At 39.0% G+C, this 21,328-nt stretch overlaps 1 protein-coding gene across 1 annotated transcript in view; it reads right to left on the bottom strand.

Moving 5' to 3' along the window:
• LOC124551228 (microtubule-associated protein futsch-like) overlaps positions 1–21,328 on the bottom strand; it is a 365,786-nt gene that overhangs the window by 325,095 nt on the left and 19,363 nt on the right. Inside the window, exon 3 of the mRNA XM_047126221.1 lies at positions 17,927–18,716. Within this exon, the coding sequence (XP_046982177.1) occupies positions 17,927–18,667 (741 nt within the window). The 5' untranslated portion in view covers positions 18,668–18,716. The remainder of the gene's footprint in view (positions 1–17,926; positions 18,717–21,328) is intronic.

Genomic DNA, 21,328 nt, shown 5'->3' with positions numbered 1-21,328 from the left:
TCATATTCTTGGAGATGTAGTTCGTCTAATGCAACTAAATGAAAGGTAGTTTGTATTGTGCCAAACACGTTTTGCTTCTTTTTATTCGTGAAGCACCTTCAGTGGCCTGTAATACGTATTTTGCTTTTGCACATAATAATATCTATATATAAAAGGAAATGTCCTAACTGACTTGACTCATTGCTGCCCAGTTCAAACTGCTAAAGACAGAAACTTGAAAATTTGGAGAGGATGTTAATCTTATACTGTGTATACCGCAGGCACCGTTTAAGAAGGTATTTTTTGCAACAGGGGACACAAGGTTTTCTTAAAATATGTTGCTATTGAGTCAATTTTGAAGGCAGAACTGCGAAAATTAGTATTTGGTTTTATACTGTTTGCACAGCGTGTCAGTTTACTAATGGGCAATGGGCATAACAACAAAAAACTTCAATTAAGAGAAACATAAAACTGTACAGCCCATACAGTCCATGCAAGCAAAGCATTGGGAGCTAAGCCAGTCACATACAGATTTGTTACTACGTCAAAGTTTTTTGTAGCACAAGTTTCGAGAGATTAACTTACTACTTGTGTCTACATATGATTTGTGATATTGTTAGCGTATAGGTACTGCCGATGAGTTGTACTGGGTCTGCGCATGTGCATTAAATGGCAGACGTTTGAAAAATTTACTTGCTGTATTTAATCAAATCTAAAAAGTTCATGCATTTCCCACATCTGATGCTACACTTTTGATACCCTAATTTCCCAGAGTCAGTTAATGCATTTGTTTCTCCAAATAAGCAACTAATTAAGAATATGACTAAATTAGAGAAATTATGAACCTGGAAATCTTACATGAAAATAGGTAATCCACCACACAGGTGTACAATGTACCAACCAAATAGTATCTTGAATTTCAGTACTTGTTTATCTATTAAAAAGTAAAACAAAATTATTTTTGGAGTCAATAGGTTGACATCACACCTAAATATGATCCTTACAGAATTATAAAGTGAAATGTAATTACTGATTTGTCAAAGTTTTCTTGTATTTTATATACGCCCACCAGACAACAGGTTGGCAGTGCGCCTAATTTTTAGCTAGTTACCATCTATCTGTCAGTGTCTACACTTACACATGAAGAGTCAGCACTGAAACAGACTACCAACCACTTGAAAACCATATCTTGAAATCCATGCACAGATTTATTTTGAGTAACATTTCAATCACTGTTGTGGACAATCAGACCACTGTTTGAGCTTCTGTTTGGGAAAACAACTGTGCCTTTAGTCATTAGCTCCTGACTTCAATGGGTGAATATTTGTACAAACACTGTTGTGTACAGACAGAACGGACAAACAAGTGGTGTTATGTGTGAAAGAGATATGAAAAGAGACATAAGCAATGAACTTGTTCAAAAGCTACCACTGGATTATTATACCAGTGGCTATGATTTATAGGAACTCTAACTCGGCTGAATTGCAACATCATTTTGAAGGAAAATAGACTTATTACATCATGCAAGAATGACTAATTAAAGAATAAACAACAAACTGCTAATCAAACAAGGGACTGTAGAAAAGATTGGTCATCCATCAGGTGTGATTTAATTGAAATAAATATGACAACAAGTGGATCTTAAATGATGGTGCTGTGTCTGTTATTGTTCAACTGTGTTAAAAGCCCAATCAGTTTTCAGCAAGAGACTGAGTTATGAATCTACCCAGAAAAAATAATCAACAACAAAGTAAGCAATCTGGTACCTACTAAGGTAATAAGTTACTTTTCTCAGCCCTACTTTACACAATATAAAATACATGGCTGGCTACAATTCTTGTAAGCAGAACTCTATCCTAACATCTACTGTAGGAGAAGGGGCTTAAAAAACTATTTCTAAAGTGTGTACATTGTCTCATTCCCCCTCCCCCCCTCCCCCCATAGACCTTGCCATTGATTGGGAGGGAACACCCACCACAGTAGTACAAGTTCGCTTGCCAACTAGCTCTGCAAATGAAGAAGAGATTGAAGAAACTGATGATGAGATAAAAGAAATTATTCAGATAGTTAAGTAAGACGAAAATTTAATCGTCATGGGGGACTGGAATTCAATAGCAGGAAAGGGGAGGGAAGGAAAACTAGTGGGTGAATATGGACTTGGGGGAAGGAATGAAAAAGGAAGCCACCTGGTAGAATTTTGCACTGAGCATAATTTAATCACAGCTAAAACTTGGTTTAAGAATCAATAAAGAAGACTGTATACATGGAAGAGACAAAGGAAGGTTTCAGATTGATTTTACAATTCACAACCAGATTTCAAATTGTAAAACATTTTCAGGGGCAGATGTGGACTCTGACCACAATTTATTGGTTATGAACCGTAGATTAAAACTAGAGAAATTGCAAAAAGGTAGGAATTTAAGGAGATGGGACCTGAATAAGCTGAAAGATCCAGAGGTTGTAGACAGCTTCAGGGAGAGCATTCGGGAATGATTAACATCAGCAGAAAGGAATACTGTAGAAGAAGAATGGGTAGCTTTGAGAGATGAAATAGAGAAGGCAGCAGAGGATCAAGTAGGTAAAAAGATGAGGCATGGTAGAAATTTTCAGGTAACACAAGAGATATTGAATTTAATTGATGAAAGGAGAAAATACAAAATGCAGTAAATGGACACAAACATCTTAAAAATGAGATTGACAGGAAGTGCGAAACAGCTAAGCAGGAATGGCTAGAGGACAAAGTAAGGACTTAGCTGCTACCTACAGGAAAATTAAAGATACCTTTCGAGAAAAGAGAACCAGCTGCATGGACATCAAGAGCTCAGATGGAAATCCAGTCCTAAGCAAAGAAGGGAAAGAAGACAGGTGGAAGGAAGACTGCAGTCTCAGGCAACTAAAACCACAATGGCGTTTATCTGGTAATAAATACGCAACCAGTTGTTTTTTAAAGCGACTTGTTGCATACTTTTTACCAGATAAACGCCAGTTACATTACAGTCGCAGTTAGTCATCCACAATGAATATACTGAAAATAAAACCACATTGATTTTTGTCTATACAAGGGGGATTTATATGAGGGCAACATTATGAAAATGGAAGAGGACACAGATGAAGACACGATGGGAGATATGATACTACATGTAGAATTTGACAGACCACTGAAAGACCTAAGTCGAAAAAAAGCCCCAAGAGTAGACAACATTGCGTTAGGATTGTGTGTGTGTGTGTGTGTGTGTGTGTGTGTGTGTGTGTTATCTCTGGGTCACCCTGGAATCAGAACTTTGTCCATATGAGATTGTCCCCTACCGTATCTGCTCTGCTCTTCCAAAGTTACACATTCTGTAATATTCCTCAATTTTATCATAATCATCTTCACACACAATTTATCACATGCACCAACCAGTTCTGCTCTTTTGTAGTCTTTAAGAGCTTTGGGCAACATTTACTGAAGATGTGAACACCCAAGACTGCCTTCAACTCTCTTGGAATTCTTCATAATATCTCACACTGCTCAAAATATGCCAATATCTGTGTTTGTCTTTACACACACTTTTTAAAAATCTAACCATTCAATTTATCAGTAGCTGCCTAAACATTACAAAGAGCCGTCCACATGCTGAGCTTGTTTGCATTATAAAGCCAATGTTGGTCTTATTGGAGACAGCCAAAGAGAGGGTGGTATGTGGTAGCCAATGGACGGCTGTTAACAATTTGTATCTTTATGCCACTAATATACTAGTAAGCAAGTTGAAGGTTTCTATCCTGGCTTTTGTCAAACAGTCTGGTGTGGCAAAAGAAAACAACAAAAAGAAAGTAGAAGTTTTATATTCCTTGTTTAAAAAATCATTCACACTGAAGGATTGTACACACATACCACTGTTTGAGTGGCGCACAGACTCCTGTATGGAGGACATAGAAAAAGGCATCCACGACACTGAAAAGCAACTGAAAGCGTTGAAAGTAAGTCTCCAGGTCCAGCTGGAATCCCAATTCAATTTTATAGAGAATATTCTTCAGCCTTGGACCCTTACTTAGCTTGCATTTATTGTGAATCTCTTGCCCAGTGCATAGTCCAAAACGAATGGAAAAAAATACAGGCATCAACCAGTATCATAACTTTGCTTTGATACTGAATTCTTGAACACATTGTAAGTCTGAATATAATAAATTTCCTTGGAACAGAAATGCTTCTGTCCACATATCAGCACGGATTTAGAAAGTGCCGCTCGTGAAAAACTCAGTTTGGCTTTTTCTCACAAGATAACCTTTGAACCGTGGATGAAAGACAACGGACAGATCCCACATTCCTACATTCCCGGAAAGTGTCCCCCCCCAGAGGCTGTTAACAAAGGTCTGAACATACAGAATAGGTTCCCCAAAATGTGAGCAGCTGTAAGATTTTTAAAGCAAAAGAACCCATTACTAAGTCGTGGACAGCGAGTGTTCACCAGAGACAAGCATATCATCATGAATGGCACAGAGAAGTGCAATACAATCACTTCAGTTCTCTAGGAAAAACAACCCCATAATGTTCGAATACTGTATGGCAGCGTGCTGCTTGACAAAGTCAAGTTGATTAAATATCTAGGTGTAACACAGCAAAGTGGTATGAAATGGGATGAGCATGTAAGGATGGTAGTAGGGAAGGAGAATGGTCAACATCAGCTTATTGGCAGAATTTTAGGAAAGTGCGGCTCATGACCATTTGTAAAACTAATGTAACTAACTGTTGAATACCGCTCTAATTTTTGGGTTCGCCACCATTTTTGATTGAAGGAAGACAGTGAAGTGATTCATAAGCATACGGCTAGATTTATTACCGGTAGGTTTAATCAACACATGAATGTTACAGAGATACTTCGCAAACTCAAATAGGAATCCCCAGAGGAAAGACGAAGTTCTTTTCATGAACCACTGCTGAGAAAACTTAGAGAAACGGTGCTTGCAGCTGACTGCAGAATGGTTTTACTGGTACCAACAGACATCTCACGTAAGAGAAATTAGAGCTAATCCAAACACATGTAGACAGTCACCTTTCCCTCATTCCATGTGGAAGTGGAACAGGAAAGGAAATGACTCATGGTATCTCCCACCACGCACCATACACTGGCTTGCAGAGTATGAATGTACATGTAGATTTTGAAGTGTAACATATCACTTCATAAAGATAAGAAGAAAGAGAATAAGAGTGCAGAAAATCATAATTATGTTGCAGTATGAGAAAACTGAAACCGTTGTAAGCCCCGAAGTCACTCTCACTGTGGCAATTAAGTGCAAAACACTATAAAATTTCGTGCCAGAGACTTGGTAATGTTTAAAGAAGGAAAAAAGTGACAACTGGGAAGAAATTAAGTATTTTCATCAGAATAAATGACAATAAACAAACTGGTTGTTCTTGACAACAAGATCAACAACTTATAATGAGATGCAGCACGCACACTAACTAAGTGCACTGTCTCCCCCCCCCCCCCCCTGCCCCCCCCCACTCTCTCTCTCTCTCTCTCTCTCTCTCTCTCTCTCTCTCTCTCTCGCTCTGGAGGAAAGAAGAATATATTATAGGAGAAATAAATCCATGAGTTGGAAGATCAACAAAAGTGGCATCAGTACACTGTTGTCATCTCACTGGCAATGCATCAAGCAGCGGAGGTTGGCTACAGTTGCACTTCTAATTTCATAATTTCAGCATTGAGCACAGCCAGTAGACCACGTATCTACAGTATTGCAGTTACCTTCATCCACTGAAACAGCTTCTCACTGACAACTCACAGTGAAGATAGCTGTCTTTGGAACACACTGTTTGCTTTATTCACAGTGTTGGTAGTGTTAGGTCTTGCAGAGGGACTGAAGGGGATTTGATTGATCGGAGTTACTTTTGTTAATTTCATAACACACTGTAAGTTATGTAGTGACCACAACTGACTAAAAATTCAATACAAATTATTCTTGTTAACATTGCAGGCCAATTTTGACATGTACACTGGAGGAAGTGTTGGAGGCTTCTGCTGAATTAAGAACTGAATTCAACATTAAGATAAACAGTTCCTATGCTAGTCTAAGAGCAGAACTACCTTCTAGCCATCAAGCTCAAGGTGAGATAAAGAATGAAATTTCAGTGCTGTAAAACATGACAGCCACCTTAACTGAGGACTTACATACAGCAGTGTGATCTGGTTCAGAATGAAGTTAAGCAGCAGGTCCAAGAAGTATATAATGAAGTAAAACAAATAAAGAATTTTGTTAAAAAGGGATTTAGCGAAGCACACAAACAAGTCTCAGATACACAATCCAGGGTAAATATTTTAGGTGAAACTTTTAATAGCCAAGATAGTATTCAATATTACTTATTTCTGATGACCAGCTTACAACAGTTAAGAACATCATCATCTAATCTACAAAAAACTTTTTGTTATACATCTTATTTTTTGAAAGATCAGAAGATAACGATTTTAACTGTTGAAAATGGCCACCAGGAATAAATAGTATTGAATGCTATCTTGGGTATTAAAAGTTTTGTCAAAGTAAATATAGATCATTCCCTCCAGTCTCTAATTATGAGAGCTTTCAATCAAATATTTTAGTGACTGTCAAAGAAACAGAGGAAATTGACTGTACAGAACTGAATTGGGCAACTTTGGATGAATGACTTAGTGATTGGAAGGTTGAGAAGCCACTCTATTTATCTGTCAGTACATTTCATTACACAAAAGGTTTAGAAAAGATCGAAGAGGAATTCCAAAACTGTGGGATGAGCTAGCGAAAACAAGGATGAACTAGCCAAGAGGAAATTCTGTGAAAGTAATGGCGTTTCAGTGCAACTTATTGCAGACTTGAATTTCAGAAATAGTATTAATTTATCTAAACATTTTCCAAAGCATAAACCAGAATGGGATGTCCACCCCAAATTATTTCTTAAGGTGCATCAATCACCCAAACCCAGGCAGTAGATACTATCATAATTAGGGCACATAGAATCACTGCAGATGCAATGTTCCTCACAAAGAAAAGTGACAGAACAAACTAAGAACTCTTATTAAAAAAAAAAAATACAATGTACTTAGAGACCATATACAATGTACTTAGAGACCATCATAAATGGTTGCTAGATTGTAAATGAGAAATTACACTGTGCACTAGATACTATACTATGACATGCAAATAGATAATCTTTATGTTAGTGAGTAGTTAAAATGAATCAGCTGGATTGTGTAACTGTACTATATAATCACAAAGACAATCGCAAGCAGAGCTCCAGAATAACACACGCAGAAATGGGTACTGCTGTTAGAGTAAAACAATTAGTTCAAAAGTCTAGCTAAAATAACAACAAATAAATAAAAATAAAAATAACAAATGAAATATTTATTGTGCAAGTTCTTGATGGCTATCGGCAATGCCAGGTGACGGAGAGGAGGGAGGGAGGGAGATACCTTACAGGGACAGAAAGCACTAGCATGTTAACAACCAGAGCATGAAGTTTAAGGGAAGGAACAAGGTTTTTTAAGTTCAGTGCTCAAGTGAATTCTAGAGCTATTTGGAGCTAGTCAGCTGGAAAAAGTAAGGATATAGTAGAGACATGATGTAGTGTCAGATACTGTATCTGGAATGTATGTTTATATGTGTGACTATTAAGGAGATAGTACTATTGAGAAGGTAACCATCACCAAAGGAGAAATGGAGAGAAGTATATACCGGGACACAATCACTATAAACAATTTCTTTATATTTGTCTAAGAGATAGCCCTCGATAGAAACTGGTGTACAGGATGGTATTTACTCAGTTAGCATACCACTGTGGTCTGTTGAGACTTGTTCCAAAGTTGGCAGGTAAATGGATACACCTGGCTATTGTGGTTCAGTTGTAAGTGTGTATTAACCCTTTGACTGTTGTTGACGAGTTTACTCGTCATGCTGCGTGCTGCTCCCTGGGTGCTAATGACGAGTATAGTCGCAGCCGCCGGTTTTCCCCTGAGCACTGTTGACGAGTTAAGTGGCACCCGCTTGCAGCCCCTGAGCGCTGGTGACGAGTATAGATGCGCCGCTACCCGAGTGCTGATGACAAGATAACTCGGACAGCGGACTTCCCATCCCATGTTTCATTAGCCTTTTGCAGTTCTGGCTGCTAGCTTGTCTGTTGTGAGCCTAGGCTTCGCACTACAGTTCACTGTTCATCGGAATTTACATCAGTGTTCTTCGCGTCCTGTATTTTACAAGGAAAATGGCGAGACGTCGTGGTTGCACTGAGGAAGAAATCGTGGAGATTCTTACAAGGAGCAACAGTGAGGGTGAACTACTTGATTTTGACGAAAGTGATAGCTCTTCCACAGAGTCCGAAAGCTCTATTCATAAACCGTCCATGTCAGCAGGGGTTTCAAAGCAGTCTCATTTTTCAACAAGAGATGTCAGTTGTTCTGAATCTGAAGAATCAGAAAGTGATAGTGAAACCCCTACGAAGAAAGCACGTCTTAGTGATATATTTGGCTGGAAAGAAAATGACTTTCAGCCAGTTAATCATGCATTTGATGATATGCTGCCGGGACATGTGTGTCAAATAGGGAATGAGTTAAGTATTCTGTCAGTTTTCATGTTATTCTTTAAACAAGAACTGATGAAATATATAGCTGATGAAATGAATTGGTTTTATTTATTCACCAAGGAGAATACTCCCGAATCAGTGCATTCTCTAATCTCAAAGTGGACAGATACTGGATATGAAGAAATGTATTGTCTTATAGCTGTTTGTCTTCTGATGCCTCGCGTGAAAAAACTGAAAATTAGCGAATACTGGACCAGAGATGTTGTTCTAAATACGCCAATTTTTAGTGAACTCATGTCAAGAGACCGCTTTTTGTTACTTATGAGAATGTTACATTTCAGTGACAACTCTGCTAATACTAGACGAGACAGATTATTCAAAATTAGGAACATTGTCAATAAAGTTCGTACAGCTTTCCGTTGTGCATTTAAGCCACATCAGAAACTCTGCATTGATGAAAGTTGGTTATTATTCAAAGAACGCTTATCTTTCAGACAATTCATTCCATCGAAACGGAGTAGATTTGGTATAAAAACATTTGTGTTACGTGATTGTAAGACTGGCCATGTCTTGGACTTCATTGTTTATACAGGGGCATCAACAGAAACTGAGTTCCACAATATGGGGAAAAGTGGTGACATAGTGGCTACACTGATGAAGCCCTATTTAGAACGTGGACATACCCTCTACGTCGATAACTGGTACTCAAGCCCAGACTTGTTTGCCTGGCTTCACAGTCATGGGACGAACGCATGTGGTACTATCCATAAGAACAGACGCAACATGCTGAAACTTCTGAAGAAACTGGAACGTGGAAATATTCAATTTATGTGTACTGATACAATGCTTCCTATAAAGTGGTGTGACAAAAGGGAAGTGTGGATGTTTACCACATGTAACACCACAGAAATGGTTGACACAGGAAAGATTGACAGGAATACTGGAGAAAAAATTAAGAAACCACAAAGCATTGTAGATTATAACTTGAATAGGGGAGCAGTTGACCGTTCTGATATGCTGCTTAGCTCTGTCGGATGTATACAGAAAACAATGAAGTGGTATAAAAAGTTCTTTTTTCACGTTCCAGATCTGTGTGTTTTAAATGCTCATGTCCTACACAGATCACTAACAGGTCGTAAAATGACGATAGCAGAGTTTCATCTGTCACTGGTAAGGGAACTTACAGAAACGTATGTGTTAGAGCACAGAAAAGCTGGCAGAGGAAGATGTTCTGATGATAATCCTCGAAGATTTGTGGGAAGGCATTTTCCAGACATTAAAGTGCGCTAACGTGTAGATGCATTGTTTGCTGGAAACAAAAAGTGCACCGGGAAAGCAGGTATAAATGTAAAACTTGCAAGGTACCATTGTGTGTCGTACCCCTGTTTTGAAAAATACCACACAAAACAGAATTACTAATTGCAGCATACAATGAATACAATAATGGTATTAGAAAAAACTTCAAAAATGAAAAAAAAAAAGAATTATCAAAAAGGGAAAAACAAAATAAAAATGTTTTTAACTTTGCCAGTGCCGGTCCAAAGCCCGGATCAAAAAGAAGGATGGGAAACATTCACAAAGTGTAAAAGTAACGCCTAAATTTACAGTTCATGACTTTGAATTTAATGTGCTAACAAAAAGACAGAGATTTCACAGCTTTCAAATGTTGGAAAATCTGTTGAATACTTATGTGTAACAATCACAAGTATTGTACAAATTTCGTCAAAGAAACAAAATTACGCATAATTGGATAGTTACAAAGCGCAACAAATATTTGGGCAATTCAGCGATACAAACAGTAGGCCATGTGAAATTTCTTATCACACCAGAATACGAATTTAACGACGTGAAGTAAAATTGTTCTTACCGTTGCTCACAGTAAATTCAGATGTTGTAATGCGATATGAAAGATGATCTGTATGTCACTTTCTCCTATAAACAACGTAATACGATGTTCTGAACAACAAAAATAATGTACAGTAATCTATAATCTATGGCTTATTTTATTCGTTCTTGAGTTAGTACGGTGAGGAACGCATAGATAAATGCAGACATTATAAACGGGTATCCAAGAAAGAACAATAAACTATTGATGTAAAGCTAACGAATCATGTCGCTTTCGGCATAATCTACAAAAATAGTGCAAGAAAACTACAAGCAAGATATCATTCTTGGTGGCGGAAAATAGTTTCACCAGACAGTTTGATTCTGTAGTAATTCACCTGCAGGAGAACTACGTAGTGAGAGCATTTACGAGTATTCTGTATCAGCCGTGAGAGGACACAATATATCGCGTGGAGTCGCAGTCACTGCAGAAATATTCAGCATAGGGCGGGTGGGGCAGCGAGGGGCACTCCGCCCCAGGCGGCAGTTCGAGGGTCAGGCACATTAGCGCAGGTATACGAATGACAGTGCAAGCCGCAGCGCCTCAGCGTGCCAAGCAGATCGTGTGCCTCCAACAGTCAAAGGCTTAAATGAAAAACAAGGACGCAGTGGTCTGAGCTTCGTGAACTATTACTGACCGTAACAGCACAAGCAACAAATATAGTACAAGAATTAACACAAGGTTGCTGGCTGTAATTGATTAGTAACTTTTTAAGTTAATAGCAGTAAGGCAAAGAGCCAGATTGGCAAAATAGAAGGTGCCGTCTTGTCCACATGAAGGTCTCCACAGAGAAGATGATGATAAGAGTACCACCGTAATCTTAAAGGATTATTTTTTTTACATGAAAAGTTTAATAAATTGATATTTATACTTTGGAGTTATGACTGATTAAACACTATGGCTGGTTCATCTATAATTTATAATGTGATGGAAAGAGAATCAGACATACACCTAGCCCCTTGCTCGAGCAAAGAAAATGAATAGTAAACCTTCATTAAAGCCCGATGGAGAAAAAAAAAATATAAAACTGACAACATGAATCAACTGATAGCCCTGATAATTTTTATTTTGGCTGCAACCACAATCATGGCAAATTTTTTGAACAATTTTGCCGCCACCTGACTGTAATAACTTTTACTTTATTGTTTTATGATCTATATTTTGGCCACAGGCCATTTTCAAGAACAAAAACTTATTTGTGTGTATATGTCTTTTGACCTATAAATAAGTTTTTGCGCTTAAAAATGGCCTAAGGTTGAAGTCTGGATCGTTCAGCAATAAAATAAAAATTATTACAGCCAAATGGCAGCAGCATCATTCAAAAATTGACAGATTGTGTAGTTTTAAGAATAGTTCTATATCAAAAAATGATGAAACACGAATTCAGTGAAATATAAAAGTAGATAAAATTAGTCAAAATAAGATCCAGAAATAAGTTTTGGGCAGACTGTTGAGATATTACCAGTAATAACTGTTGTATTCAACCAGAAGACTGAAATTTTATGTAACTTCACATCAAATAAAATATGCCATGCTTTGGTGGCTTCCATTTCACCTTTGGAGTTTGAAGAAAGGAAAATGTATTAGAGTGAGTTGAGGTTAAAAAAAAAGAGAGATGGTGAAAGAGGCCATTATTATGAATGTTGTTTAGTTAGAACTGTTCCTCTTGTAAGATGGTCTAAGGCGGGAATATGAAGTGTAACATATCACTTCATAAAAGTGATAAGTTACTGCTGGTATCTAATGCAAATACACCTACTGTGCGAGAATTTGTTTATATGTGCATGAAATTGGGAGGCTAGACTCCACGTTTCTACAAGATGGAGCAATGCTGACAGCATGCCATATGACACCTTCTGGATCAGTGATTGCTCCATGGAACTGTGCCCCCTTCTCAGAGAGAGACACACAGAGTGTTCCACAGAATGCAGAAGCTTGCAAAAATTAAAGGATGACGTCATGAGGACAGCAGAACATTCATACTGTCTCTACCTCCAATGTGGAAAGAGTGGTCAATAAATGTATTGAACATAAATATTTAACAACAGAAAAGAATTAAAGGAAGTGTTGCCTGCTTAATATTCATTAATATACACTGAAGTGCCAAATAAACTGGTACAGGCAAGCATAGTCAAATACAGAGATTTATAAACAGGCAGAATATGGCGCTAGGGTTGGCAACACCTATATAAGACAACAAGTGTCTGGTGCAGTTCTTAGATCAATTACTGCTGCTACAATGGCAGGTTATCAAGATTTAAGTGAGTATGAACATGGTTTTATAGTCGGCACACGAATGATAGGATGCAGCATCTGTAGTAGTGATGAAATGGGGATTTTCCCATAAGACCATTTCGCGAGTATACTGTGAATATCAGGAATCTGGCAGAACATCAAATCTCTGATATCACTGTGTCTGGAAAAAGATCCTGCAAGAACAGGGCCGATGACGACTGAAGAGAATCGTTCCAACATGACAGAAGTGCAACCCTTCTGCAAATTACAGCAGATTTCAATGCTGGGCCACCAACAAGTGTCAGCGTGCGAACCATTCAATGAAACATCATTGATATGGGCTTTAAGAGTCAAAGGCCCACTCGTGTACCCTTGATGACTGCATGACACACAGCTTTATGCCTCGCCTCGGCCCGTTAACACCGACATTCAACTGTTGATGACTGGAAACATGTTGCCTGGTCAGATGAGTCTCATTTCAAATTGTATCAAGCAGATGGACGTGTACAGGTATGGAGACAACCCCATGAATCCATGGACCCTGCGTGCGAGCAGGGGACTGTTCAAGCTGGTGGAGGCTCTTTAATGGTGTGTGGCGTGTATAGTTGGAGCAATTTGGGACTTCTAATACGTCTAGATACGACTCCGATAGGTGACATGTACGTAAGCATTCTGTCTGATCACCTGAATCCATTTATGTCCATTCTGCATTCCGAAGGACTTGGGAAATTCCAGCAGGACACTGCAACACCCCACACATCCAGAATTGCTGCAGAGTGGCTCCAGGAACACTCTTCTGAGTTTAAACACTTCCGCTGGCCACAAAACTCTCCAGACATGAACATTACTGAGCGTATCTGGGATGCCTTGCAACGTGCTGTTCAGAAGAGGTCTCCACACCCTCATACTCTCAGAGATTTATGGACAGCACTGCACAATCCATGGTGTCAGTTCCCTCCAGCACAACTTCAGACATTAGTCGACTCCATGCCACATCGTATTGTGGCTCTGCTGCGTGCTCGCGGGAACTATAAATGATATCAGGAAGGTGTACCAGTTTTTTTGGCTCTTCAGTGTATACTGTTTCATGAAGAAGTTATATCTCATATTTTTTGAATTAGAGAGACAGTCTGGACCTAGGTCCTCAGCCTCAAGATTTCAGTCAACTGAGACGAAGTTAACGGCACGAACAAGTATGGTACAGAAGCAAAATGGGATCTCAGGTGATTGTATCATGGTTCCTGTACCCTTTCCCCTCACACACTTAATCTAACTACAATTCAGCTGAGGCATAAAACAGGTAATACTTCAGTTTATCTCAATTTGTCAGAGTAAGGAAACTATATAGATGGAGCAAAGGTGAATGGGTGATGATACGAGCTGCAAATGGGAAAATCCACTGATGTAAGTCGCCTCGACAAAGGGTACAACTGCCTGTGGGTGAGCATCTCAGAAACGGCAAGGCCAGTCAGCTGCTTGCGATCTACAGTCAAGAGCGTCTATGAAAAGTGGTCGAATGATGGTAAACCACCAGTAGGTGACAAGGTGACGGACATCCATATTCCATCACAGAACTTGGCGGTCAGAGGCTTGCTCACTCTGTAAAACAGGATAGGCAGAGATCTGTAACAAATCTGATGACACAGTACAATGCTGGTACAAAGTATACTGTCTAGCACACAGTGTTGAACATAGAGCTCTGCAGCAGACGAACCCTGTGTGTTCCCACACTGACCCTACAATAGTGTCAATTACGACTGCAGTGGGCACCAAGATCAGATCCCAGATTAATGGAATCATGTCACGGGGTCAAATGATTAGTACTTCTTGTTATACCACAGTGATAGCAGCACCCCAAGTGGCCAGGAAGTAACACTCCTGAGTATGATATCGGATGAGTGTGAATGCTAATGTTTATTTTAGTTTGTAACTTAGTTTTTACAATAAAGAGCATATGTACAGCATTAAGGGTCAACACTAACCAAAAAAGAACACCACGTTTGTTATTTTTTTAGTTTCTAGAGATCCTGGGAGGTATGAAATGGAACATTAAAGGACAGTTTATTTACAATTCCCTTGCAATGTACAGATATTTATTCAATAATGTCATTTTCCTTTAATAACAAAAAATTGCTAGTAAACTACAAAGACCTGATCTTTTGCAGAAAGACACTGCATATATACCCAACAATTGAGAAATTTGTTCGCTACACTTTCAGCCAAATCAGTGAATGTGGGAGGTAGGAAACCTATATGCAATGTAATGCCTTTATTATTTAATGTACCAGTGCCTATCATAACAACAACAGGCAACAACAAAAATATTGTCTGCTGCTTCTCATCCAAGAAATTTGTGTGTGAATTGTCTTGGTTTCAGTGGAGTCAGCTGCAAATATACAGGTATTCAAAGTATTTCCTCATGAGTAAGCTGTAGCATGTAGCATTGCATGAGTGTGATCTGGCAGTTCTTAGATTTATTTCAAGAGAATTCACATCTCTTGGGAATTTACTAATACATGGAAGATAAGAATATAACAATTATTTTGTTAATTAAGTAAAAATAATTAAAAACAAACATTACCTGTACAATGCATCTGACTGACTGTTTCCTTACCGCTTGAAGAGCCAGTGTCACTCCAGCTGTCAAATGGAAACAACTTTTTCACCAGAGTACTTCGAGTACATCGTGACTGCATTTATTAGACTGTGACAGTACTGTGCTATCGGGGGCATTCACCTGGGCTTCTGGACGACCTCTGGTAGGAATCTAAGGCACCACAATAGCTGCTGACTATGTGAACATTATTGCAGAACACCTTCATCGCTTCAAGCTCGATGGCAATCGCATCTTCCAAAATGACCGTTTTCTGCTTTGCCATTTACAGTGGTTTCTTTTGATGATATTACAAAAGCACTGCAAATATCTATATTGTCGTAATGATTTCATTGTATATGTGGAATCTATCATGTAGTGACAGATTGATCTGTAGCACAGCCCGATGTCTACGTTAGGATGGAAGATAACATTTTATTTGTGACTTAGTGGAGCAGACTGATCTGTAGTAACGCTAGCTGGAAGTCTATGTTTCAGCAACAGAAACTCCTGAAGTGGCAAAACCAGAGAATGAGATATGGGATAAAATATTGATTAGGTGTTAAGAGTGTATCTGCCTCTGCAAATAAAAATTCAGTTTTATCGCCCTCTAGCACATAGTACATTAAGGTTTCCATTAAATTAAATACCTAATATCTCTCCCTCGGTCAAAATAAAAATATTGTTACAGCACTGGCTACACAATCACCTGTTCCCCCACCATAACTTCCCACAAATGCTTGCGACAGACATTACCAACACACACTACAAGCTTAGAGCATGAATGGCTAAAGTTTCACCTTCTTTTTAGTGACCTTTTTTTTCCAAATAAAAAAATAAGACATCTACATGTCAAGAGTAGTCTCTTAATAGGAGAAAAAAAATACATATGTTTTTGTAAGGAAATGAAAAGAGCTAATGAAACTCAAAAAGCAAAGTCCTGAGTACAATTTACTACAGAATGACTTGTCAGACCAGTAAAATTAGCAATTTACCTAAATCATGGTGATGACACAAAATCAATATCATACAAAAAAAAAAAAAAAGAAATAGTCTCCATTAACTGCAACTTACCCTTACTCTTGCACAGAATGGGGTAAAGTATGCAGCCATAGAAACATTTGAGCACCTCCTATGTGAATTAAATGTGCTGGCAGATAATGAAAGTTTTATAGACTTTGCAACTCTTTCTCCTTTATACATGAATTTCTGAGCATGCATTATGTATATCATACAGACATTCACATTCTGTATTTGTGCCCTCAATGATATTTGTTTCATGGGCAGAAGACCATGGTCTGAGGCATATTTAAGTACCTTACATTACAACTCCTAATGCTGGAGACATCATCAGAAGCTACAACTCAGATAGCAGTTTTGAACTCGAACAAGCTCAGCAAGCTGAAATGTTTATACCATTGTGGACACGTATAAACAGTTTAGCTCACTGAGTTGTTTAAATTTGAAACTGCTCTTATAGCCACAGACGACATCTCCAACTAGGGGCTGAAATGTAAGGCACTTAAATATGCCTCAGACATGGCTTTATACCTCGAAAACAAAAATGATGAAAGTATGTAGATGGTTGGGTTATTTTTATCAAATTTTATTGCAGATTAAGATTAAAACAAAATATCCAGTTAAGATCCCTGTGAAGTGTCAATCAATTTGTAAAATATCACTTGTTTGTCTAATTATTTAGCAGTGTGTCGTATTGTTTGACATGTTTGTCAAACATAAACTGAATTTGTGGTGCTCGAGAGAAATTTTGACCAGTGGTCGATTTGGTGAGACACTGGACATTGGTTGCGTCGATGTTTCGCAGTGCAATTTTTGTGAGAAACAGTTTTTATTTCAATTTATCTCACCATACGCGGATAAAAATAAAAGAACACTGGCAGTTACCAAAATGGTAGACATGCTGCGTCTTTCCCAGGCATGTATGATGCAGGAAGACTAAAGAGAATTAATATTTTACACACAACTAAGAAGTGGGAGTAAAATAAAACAAAAAATATTGAAGCTTTCTGGTTCTTCTATGGACAATGTATGTGTTCCCACATAGCGGAACATTAATTAACTTTAATTAGAGGACCAAACAGAAGAAGATAAATTTTTACATAACTGTGTCTTGCTTTTTCAATGTGAGTGCGCAGTAACTGTCACCAATTACTAAAGTTTGACTGCTTACTGGGAGAAAGTTGATGTAATTGTATCGTCAGGTTTTAAATGTACGATTTCCTTCAGTAGAATTTCGTGGTATATTTATCTCTCAGTTACAGCCATTCCCTGGACCAACATTTTGCTTTCTTTTCCTTCTTTATACAAATGCTTAAGTCAAATGGAAGAAATTCTTTGTCTGCATTGGAAGCCATTTTCACTAGTGTCACAATACTTTGTAACACAACGTGTGCAGTCTGACAACTGCTTCAAAACTCAGGTTAAATTTGACAAACTTCGTTGGTTCATCAGCACTTATGTTTGACAAACTCTGGGTTAGGCAACAGCAATTTTGACAAACAGGTTTGACTACTTAAAGGGCCTTTTCTATATGGCCAACATGTAGCTCTTTTCCACAGAGAAAATGTATCTTATTTGTGGACCTTTTGTATATTCCACACTATGGTGAAAAGTCATGAACATAACCTGAGGAATGTACAAAAAAAAGACCTAAATAAAGAAAAACAAAAAATTAAATTACCTCTTTAGAAGAAACCGCTTGGCACTGAAATAGGCTATCGGGTAACCTCGACAACACGACAGTCGGTCTGGACAAGTAGCACTTGACAATTTCGGCAGGAAGTCGCTGGAGTTGCACAGAAGGCTTCCAGAACAGAGGCAACCGTTCAGCAGAAAGTTTTCCCTTTCCTGTCTTCTGGTTACGAGGTTGCGAAGAAAGAGAGTTACTGGAAATTGCCACATCACTGTCTTTAATAACTGATGGCTGTAATTGTGTTATTCCTTTTGTATTTACAGAATTCCGTTTGTTGGTAACAGCCAATTGCCGAACGGACACCTTCGCAACCTTCCTAGGGCGCGGATCACTACTAGCCCGTCTTTTCATGGCACAACGGATCTGACGCACCTGATGGTCTTTTTCGGGCACGAAAGCTGCCAAGCCTACGGTTTCGTCACAAGTCTCTTCCAAGCAGCAGCCACAGTCCGGGACACAGGTGGGGCTGCCCGAGCGGAACTTCACCGCAGAGGTGATGTCACTGTTCTCGACGTGGCAGCAGCAATAAGTCAGCTGCCTGGCAGCCAACTCTTCGCCAGCAGACCGCCTACCCTTCCTCGCCTGTGGACTATCCTTCCTCCCACATCGCAGCTTCGAGCCAGTTTCCACAACAAACGAATGAAATTTCAGTGAATCTGGAGGAAACAGACGAGACTCGCGCCTTGTCAACCTCCAAGCATTCAGTCCATTTGCACTGAAATTTGACATGCCGATATCATCCCAGGCGTAGGAGAAATGCGGGGAGTTGCTCTTTCATCTGAAATAGAAGGAAAAAATCAAATGAATCATAATACTTGAATATTACTACATTAAATACTCACATTATAAATCACTTCCTAGAATGACAGGAATTTAGGACTAACAGAAATCCAAGAGGAGGATCCTCTGTAACATAAGTGGTCGTGAACAGCAAGTACAGATTATGAGAAAGAGAAGAACTGTACAGGGAAACTGGAATGCTGATTGAGTCAATTACAAAACAAAGATTAAAATTTTGTTAATTTTATGGACACATGTTTAGGATGGATGAGAAGAGGCTGATAAAATAGATTTTTAACATACCTGACAGCAGACTTAAAGTTTTCAACAAATGGTTCAGGGAAGTAGGAATGGATCTCAAACGGAACAGATTCAATCAAGTGGACTTCTCCAGTTATTAATACCTGATACACACACACACACACACACACACACACACACACACACACACACACAGAGAGAGAGAGAGAGAGAGAGAGAGAGAGAGAGAGAGAGAGAGAGAGAGAGAGTTGACAGTGGTTCATCTTTTCAGACACTATAAAATGGCAGTTGACCTCAGGCATAAACAAATGAAAACTTAAGTCTTCCCAAGAGGAGAGGAGCAGAACGGGGCAACAAATCTAGCCCCTCTCTCACAGCGCTGGCAGCCTACTGCTGTCTTCTGTGATCCTGAGAAAGCAGAATTGACAAAATGATCATACAGCTCACTGATCCCTTCTCGTGTTGCGAGTGTCACACTCTAACCCTATCGAGGATCACGATTACTCTCTTCAGTCACATTAAAAAAACCGAAGCCCCCCCCCCCCTCCCCACACACAATAAAGCAAAGGTGAGTACAAAAGGCTTTTAATAAATGCTACAGCGCACTGTTTTGGCCGACAGTGGCGGTCTCATAAACACAATAATTCTAGTATCTTGACAACTATAATGCAAAATCTCCCCCACGTAACACTGTTTAGTGCTTCGAGAATTTCCGTGTAAATTCTAGAACCACTTGGCCTTCCTCCATCTCGAACCCACAATATTTTAAATAGAAGTGTGAGAGAGATGAATCAGACCTACTGTGCATTGCATGTTTTTGCGTGCAGGTCTAAAAATAGTCACGAGCAAAATGTGGATGTGGCAGCCGAATGGCGGCCAACAAGTACCTGCTGTACGATCCACAGTTTCAGTGTATGTGCAGAGAAGAGCCTATGTTATTCTTTGCTGGTTTAGTAACTGTGATGATTGTTAAAAACAAATGAAGAAATTAGATTAGACTTTTAAGTAATTCATGTGTTGGACTTGCTAGAAGAAAGACATGTTCATATTTTCTGGTGGTTATTAAACCAACCCTGTTGTAAATGTATCCTAATAAGAGTCTAATGTTTGACGACTTGGTTGACTTGCACGAGTTCGAATATTTATATGAGAGGTGGTGAATTGGATTTTTGTGGAAGTTGAAATGTACCATGACTGAACTAAAGGTATTCTTCGAGTACCAAATTATTTCAAGAGCAGAGAGTCTGATAAATTCCCTTAACCAGCATCATTCTTCGGAGAAGGAGTTTTTGGAGATCGACATGGCCAGCTATCCAGAGAAGAAGATTGGCTGAGCATACCAAATAAGTCAACCTATGGGAGAGAGGTGGGAAGTTTACAAAGCAGCTCCACATCGCTTCTCGTCGTCTGAAGTGTTAGAACTGATACATTGAAGTGTCTGCATTATATCTTCAGATCAATCAATTTCAATTTCATTTTTCTCCTGAATAATGATAAGATTAAATATGCTGTCTTTTGAATGCATACATTTGCACTACACTACAGATCCACTTGTGGTATAAATATATTCTGCAAAACTTTGCTGACTGTCACTATATCACACACCCTTAAAAAAATGCACATTTTCCACACCCGGACCTTACAGCACACACCACACTATAACTAGCAAAGTGTGTTTTCAGCATTTCAGTACACAGCCAATAATAAACACCTCTCCCTGTAAGACAGTGGCTGCCATTGTGGACATGTAAACTTTGGAGCAAGACTGGGGAATAAGAGTACTCAAGATTTTTCTGAACAATAATCTGAGAAGTTTTAACTTGCATACTTCCCACTACCAGTGTTTGTCACACACTGTTACTGATGCATACCAAGACACCACGGTTGAAGTACCAGCTTAGCATTCGTGACTCACCATTTTGCAAATAGTATCTAGCAACAAGAGGGAGGGGGAGAGAGAGAGAGAGAGAGAGAGAGGGGGGGGGAGAGAGAGGGGGGGAGAGAGAGAGAGAGAGGGATAAAAAGTCCTAGTAGTACTTAAGTAACTTAGGAGCAATCAAACACTGGAAATTCCAGGTTGGAATATCAACAAAATCAGGGAAAGGACAGATTGCTCTGATATTCATCATCTAACAGTAAAGAGGGCACACTGAGTTGCAGACAGGCACAAAGAAGACTGTTATGCAGTTACCTTTCAGTCACAGCCTTCTTCAGAAAAGAAAACACACACATTCATGCAAGCATGCATACCTCAAGCGCACATGACCACTGCCTCTGGCAGCTAGGACCAGAATGCAAGTGGCTTGTTGGACAAAAGCAGCAATATGGAGTGGGGAGGGGAAGGGCAAG

The sequence above is a fragment of the Schistocerca americana genome, chromosome 9 (assembly GCF_021461395.2).
Source record: "Schistocerca americana isolate TAMUIC-IGC-003095 chromosome 9, iqSchAmer2.1, whole genome shotgun sequence".
Lineage (NCBI taxonomy): Eukaryota > Metazoa > Arthropoda > Insecta > Orthoptera > Acrididae > Schistocerca > Schistocerca americana.
The sequence above is the reverse complement of the archived record's forward strand: the minus strand, read 5'-3'. Positions and strand labels throughout refer to the sequence as shown.